Source organism: Morone saxatilis, unplaced genomic scaffold (assembly GCF_004916995.1).
Source record: "Morone saxatilis isolate NCDOM2014 unplaced genomic scaffold, NCSU_SB_2.0 Contig24, whole genome shotgun sequence".
Classification (NCBI taxonomy): Eukaryota; Metazoa; Chordata; class Actinopteri; family Moronidae; genus Morone; species Morone saxatilis.
In genome coordinates this window covers 25,974,752-25,982,086 of record NW_023339807.1, presented here as the reverse complement: position 1 = coordinate 25,982,086, position 7,335 = coordinate 25,974,752, and the positions used below count along the sequence as shown (strand labels likewise).

The window sequence follows — 7,335 nt, the reverse complement described above, 5'->3', positions numbered from 1 at the left end:
CTCGGTGAACTCACCCCGTGGTCCTCTCCTGGTGTCTCACGTCCTCTAAAAACAAGTCTACGTCGTTTATGTCGCTGTGTTTGTTCCAGCTCTTCTTCTTGTTCTTGTTCACGCGTTTTCTCCGACCGCTGCCAGGGTCTGAAGTGGACTTTAACTTGATAAAACCTGGCTGTGAAGCCGCCACGCGTTTTAACCTCCTGCCCGGCGCCATGTTGCTGATTCACAGATAAAATTTTTTGGTCATAGATATATAATACAGTGAATTCTCCTACACTGAGTATACACTGATACTACAGTAATACTATACAGTTAAATACTTACGTACCTGAATACTACAGTAATACTACACTCGATACTACACGCGATTAATACACAGATACTACAGTGAATACTACACTGATACTCACACTGGGATTATAACACGTGCAATATACAGTAAGTACTAAAGTATACTACACTGATATAAGTAATACTTAAGTAATCTAAATCGATATCAAAGACACTGACTACAGTAAACCACACTTTGATACTATCTCAACATTCAATTCAATTTTATTTGTATAGCGCCAATTCATTACTAGAAGTTACTCAGGACAACTTCTTAATGAGCAGGTCTGTGACGAACTCCTTATTATAATGTTACAGAGACCCAGACTAGTATTAACCACACATAATGGTATGCAAGCACTTTGGCGACTCAGGGGGTCAGGATAAACTGCCTTTTACGGGCAGAAACTATGGACAGATCCGTTCGGTCATTCTTCTAGGATGGGTGGATCATCTCTGCATTGACCAGTTGGGGAAGAAATGAAGAGAGGGGAAGAGAAGAGAGTGAGATGAGACATGTTAGAGCGCAAAACGATGTACACCCGCATACAACAGTAAGCAACAATACATTCAACAGTAATTGAATCTGAATGACGATCATGGAAAAAGACGGTGACGACGGCGACAGCAGCAACGACGGGGACATGCGAGCAGCGCAACAGCAACCGCAGCAGAACAATAGTCAAAACACTTATAATAACATAAATATCAGTGATATTAGCAATTGGCAGTTCTACAGGACCATGGCAGGAGGCTCCACCAGGATCATGAGTTAACCTGCGAAGACGATAAAGCCAAGAACTCGGGGAAGAAAGTGAAGTTAGCTAATCATGCTTATGGCATATGAATGAGTGCAGAAAGAGAGAGAGAGGAAAGAGAGGAGCTCAGTTGCACCATGGGAAATCCCCGATAATGTCTAAGGCCTAAATGCAGCATAACTAATGAGATGGTGTTCAGGACTCACTGACCAGTCTAATATAAGCTTTAATCAAGGGAACGTCTTAAGCCTACTCTTATACATGTGAGATAGGGTATCTGCTCAGACACCAACAAACTGGAAGCTGGATAACTACGGTAAATATATCCAGTAATATACAAGGGTAAGAAAGGTCATATACATTCTGCATGATGTGATACCATTCATCATATAATATAGAATAAGATAACTGAACATTGGATAAAATGTAATCAAAAATAATAATAATTATTTAAAAAACATCATTATAAAAACATCAGTACTCGATCCTTTATGAATGAAGTCTTCAAACGACAGGTGAAGTGTATTTCTGCTGCAGGTGTGATTACTGAAGGTGTTTGATCAATCTCAGGTTTCAGACAGCGGTTGCCTAGCAACACACAACATAATAACCACCACTAACACACACACTCTCCGTCACACTACAAAAAAAAAAACAACACAGAAAAACTAAAGACAAAATAAAAAAAAATAACTATAAAAGAAATGAAAATAAAGAAGATACACTAACACACACACACACAAGAACACCACACCACACACTAAAAACACAGACACACGAACACACACACACACACACACACCACACACACATCATCCAATAACTAACCACACACACAGCACTACTAACTTCACACACACACATAGCACATCCACACTCTCTCTCTAACCTACACCACACACAACACTAAACACACGACACACAGACACAACACACACACACACTAAAACAGCACACTCTCTCTCTACCACACTACACACGACTACACATACACACACACAGACACACACACACACACTAAACAACACGACACACGAACACACACACATCACACACACAAAACGAGAACACACACACACACTAAACTCAACACAGAACACACTCAAACAACATTCTCCTCCTACACCTCAACACACACACACACACGACACTAACTCACATACTCAGGGTGTTGGAGTCTAATTAAAGCCTGAAGGATTCTTCGTTACACAGCTGAATGATGCACTTACACTCTCCATTCATCCCCCCCTCTGGGCACCACAACACCCAGGCAAGACGATTAAAGGAATAATCCAACTGATCAATAAAAAATAAAATACGCTTCCTCTCTCGTCTGGTAGCGTTAGCATAAAAAGTACACAGCTTAGCATGTTATAAGCTAAAGCTAACGCACACCATTCCAGCAGCTTTATTCACATTAAACTAACACGATAATTTATATATCGTTATATTAACAGTTCCTCTGTGAGCTTCAGAGCTGCTGCTGCTCGGTGCAACAGAACGAGCTAGTCCTCATGCTAAGCATAAGCTAACTGTAAGCGCATCTTGAAAGCGTTTTACTACCAGTAGTTGTGATCACAGTATGGACCAAAACTCAACCAGTAACTGGGAATATCTGGGTTTCCTTCTCAGACCAGAGCCGGAATGGACCAGCACAGGTACCAGGTACCCTGATACAAGCTCAGACCTGAACACAGAACACGACAATAAAGCAACACAACAACAACACGCAACTAGAGGATGTTAAACGGTATGAAAATTTAACTCACGGTTATAGTGACCAAAATTATCACTGGTTTTCGGTAATATCGCGGTATTGTGGTTCAATATGTTCAGACAAAGCACTGATAGGCCTAACACAACTGAAATAGTTTCAAAAAGTGTAACAGTGTTATATTACAAAACCTTATCAAAAGCATCAAAATGTAAACATCAACAGGAACAAGGATTCCAGCGCATGTAAAACAGCTTATGTTGTCAGGAATATTTTCCCAGTAGTGCAGGTTAAAATGATACAAATCCAAACATTTCAAGCTAAGACATAAAAAACAATATTGTAAACAAATCAAAAGAAACCACTAATTCTATGCTTGTTTTCTTCATCAAATTAAATGTAAAACTGTTAGTAGCTTTTTTGTCAGGAAAATGAACCATTGTGCAGTCTATGTGGGACACTTTTAAACTAATACTAAAAATGAGACAAAAGTGCATTATGCATTTACAATAAATAGCACTATAAACAAAATTACAAAAATAACTACAAGCACGTAATCAAATGCCAAATGTTTAAAGTGTTGATGACAGTAAAATAAAAAACTAAATATGTAAACAAATCAATGGAACAGAACTGATTTTATACTTATTCTCTCCATCATCAAAGCAAATAAGATGCTGCTGATCTAAGCATCCTGTATGTATGCATCTCTATTCACTTGAAGATTAAAATGTAGAAATTCAACCATGTTTTACTTTGTTTTGGTTTAAGTAGTGATTACGAGGGGAAAAACATGTACCCGCTGGCACTGAATAGTCTCTCTGAAGGAAACACTGGTTTGCTGGGATGCACTGAAGCTTTCTAGCAATCCTGGCAAGATGAGGCAGTTCTGATGCCATGGCCCCTCCACACACCCAGTGGATCATCCTCGGCTGGAATGGATGGCAGAGACATGTAGACTTGATCTCCTCCTTCAATGTATTTATCTGGGGTGGCTGGACTGAACCATCTTTAGACTCTGCTGCCTTGTTGAGGGTAATCTTTTTTTAGCAAACCCAGCCAGGCCTTTCCCTTCTGATACTGGCTGTGGAGGTACTGCTGGTTCTTTCCTGGGTTCCATGCCCTGGAATTTGTACAGGTGTCAGCTTCAAGGCCTCCTGGAACACAGCTGTCCAACTACAGCATTCAGGAGGCTCATCTAAAAAGTTAGTTTTTGAAACCTGGGGTCAATTGAAACAAGCCATCGCATGACACCCTTTTGCTTCTCTGTGTAACCTCTTGTTTAGGTCATTCTCTCATTACCTGTGTAGAATGCAAGTGTCCTCACAGTTTTATACATTTGGACTTTGAAGCTTTAATAAACTCTCATTGCATTGTCACAGGTAACATGTCGCATCTCACTCTGCTCGTGCAGCGGCAACTAACTCAACCAGTAAACACAACATGACTTCCTTCAGTCTCTTAAAGGGATCTACCTAGTTCTCAACAACATTACAACGCTGTTTCATCTGCTTGGTCAGGGCTTGGATCCTCATCATTTCCTCAGGAATATCACCAGTGATGTGGTCAGGACTGGCTTAATGGGCTGATATAGTTACTGCGTGTCTCCTGAGCCAAGTGCATAGCTGTAAAATGTGGCTCAGAAGGTTCAAGAAGCTGGCAGAGTTGCTCCATAACAACTAATGTCAAGCATCCCTTGGGCATCAATGCCCAAACCTCCCCCTTTCTGCAGCCAGTGTAGCACAGACTGCCTGCTGCTTGCTGAGGAACGTTAATGCATACTTCTATGTAGATCCCCATCGGGGTCACTACATCATGGATGAGATCCTTTTTGTGGGCAAGGTTGAGGGCAGCTTGCTTTTTGGGTGTAGTGCTCATCGTTTTCCTTCCAGCTCCGTGAGAAGCCTTGGACCACATGACGACAGGCCCTGGAACTGCTGTCTCTGGAAGGAACACAACAATAACAGCAACACAATACAGCAATAACAGAACACAACAACCACAACAATACGCAAACACAACAATACAGCAACACAACACAGCAACAACACGACAACACAGCAACAACACAACCAATAACAGCAACACAACAATACAGCAACACAACAATACAGGCAACACGGCAACACAAAATCGCAACACACAACAAGCAACAAGCCAACAACACGACAACCAGCAACACACAACACAGCAACACAACAAACAGCACACAAAAATACGGCATACACACAACACCAACACAACAACACGGACACAAAGAAACACAACACAGCAACACACAACACGACAACAAAGCAACACAGCAACAACAACAACACAACAATACAGCACACAACAATACAGCAAACACAACAACACAACAATACAGCAACACAATACAGCAATACAGCAACACAACAATACAGCAAACAGCAAACAACACAACACGACAACACAGCAACAACACGACACAGCAAACAACACAACATACCAGCCACAATAAGCAAAACACAACAATACAGCAACACAACCAATACAGCAACACGGCAACACAACAATACAGAACACAACAAACACAGCAACACAGCAACACACGACAACACAGCAAACAACACAACAATACAGCAACACAACCATACAGGCAACACAACAATACGGCAACACACAACACAGCAACCAACACACGACAACAAAGCACACAACAACACAGCAAAACACAACAACACGACAACAAAGCAAACAACAACAAAGCAACACACAACACAACAATAACAGCAACACAAATACAGCCAACACAACAACACAACAATACAGCAACACAATACGCAATACAAGCAACTACAACAATACAGCAACATCAGCAAAACAACAACAAACAACACACGCAACACACACAACAAAGCACACCAACAATACAGCAACACAACAACACAAAATACAGGCAACCACATATCAGCAATACAGGCAAACCGACAACAAACAACAAAATAACTGCAAAACAGCAACACAGCAACACAAAAACAACACGCAACAACACAACAATACAGCAACACAACAATACAGCAACACAACACCAAAATAAGCAAACAACACCAGCAACAACAACAACACAACAACAAGGCAACACACAACACAACATACAGAAACACAATACAGCAATACGCAACACAACAATACAACAACAACACAGCAACAACACAACAATAAGCAACACAACAATACAGCAAAACAAACAATACAGCAACACAACAACACAACAAACAGCAACACATACAGCAATAACAGCAATACACAGCAACCAACAACACAAAAATACAGCAAAACAGCAAACAGCAACACAAAACACAGCAGACAACACAACAATACAGCAACACAACATACAGCAACACAAAACAACAATCAGCAACCACAACACAGACACAACAACACAACAACACAGCAAACAAAACACACACAATACAGCAACACAATACAGCAATACAGCAACACAACAATACAAGAACACAGCAACAAACAACAACAAGCAACAAACACAACAATACAGGCACACAACAACAACAGCAACCAAACACAACACAGCAACACAGCAACACACAATACAGCAACAAACAACACAGCAAACACAGCAACACAACAACACAGCAAACAACAACACAGCAATAAGCAACACAACAACACAAAACACAGCAACAACACACACGACAACCAGCCAACAACACGACATACAGCAACACAACAACACAGCAACACAACAACACAACAACACGCAACCAGCAACAAACAATGCAGCAACACAACAACACGCACACAACAAACAACAACACAGCAACACAGCAACCAACAATACAGCAACCACAACAACACAGCAACACAGCACAAAACAACACAGCAACAAACAACACCAGCAAATACAGCACACAACAACAAAACAACACAGCACAACACACACGAAACACAGCAACAACACAACAATACAGCAACACAACACACAGCAACCAACAACACAAACAAACCAAAAAAAAACAAAAAAAGGCACACGCCAAAAAAAACAACAACAAATCAGCACACACAACAAAAAATACGCAACACAACAACACAACAACACAACAACACAGCAACACAACAAACAACAATACAGCAACACCAATACAGCAATACAGCAAACAACAACAATACAGCAAAACAGCAACACAACAACAACACCAGCAACAACACAACAATACAGCAACACAACAACAAAGCAACACAACAACACAACAAACACAGCAAACACAACAATACAGCACACAACCAACACAGCAAACACAGCAACACACACACAGCAACACAGCAACACAACACACAGCAACAAACAACACACAACACAAGCAAACACAACAAACAACGCAACACAACAACAAAACAACACAGCAACACAATACAGCAATACAGCAACCACAACAATAAGCAACACAAAAACAGCAAACAACAACACACAACACAGCAACACAAAAACAGCAACACAGCGAACACAACAACACAGCAATACAGCACACACAACACAAGCAACACAACAAC

The 7,335-nt window shown here is 40.8% G+C and overlaps 2 protein-coding genes across 2 annotated transcripts in view; both read right to left on the bottom strand.

The window, feature by feature from the left end:
• The window catches only part of LOC118336541, a 9,959-nt gene extending 9,745 nt beyond the window's left edge, over positions 1 to 214 (bottom strand). Inside the window, exon 1 of the mRNA XM_035673210.1 lies at positions 15 to 214. Coding sequence (XP_035529103.1) covers positions 15 to 211 — 197 coding nt within the window. The 5' untranslated portion in view covers positions 212 to 214. The remainder of the gene's footprint in view (positions 1 to 14) is intronic.
• The window catches only part of LOC118336472, a 744,338-nt gene that overhangs the window by 676,093 nt on the left and 60,910 nt on the right, over positions 1 to 7,335 (bottom strand). The gene's annotated exons all lie outside the window — the stretch shown is intronic.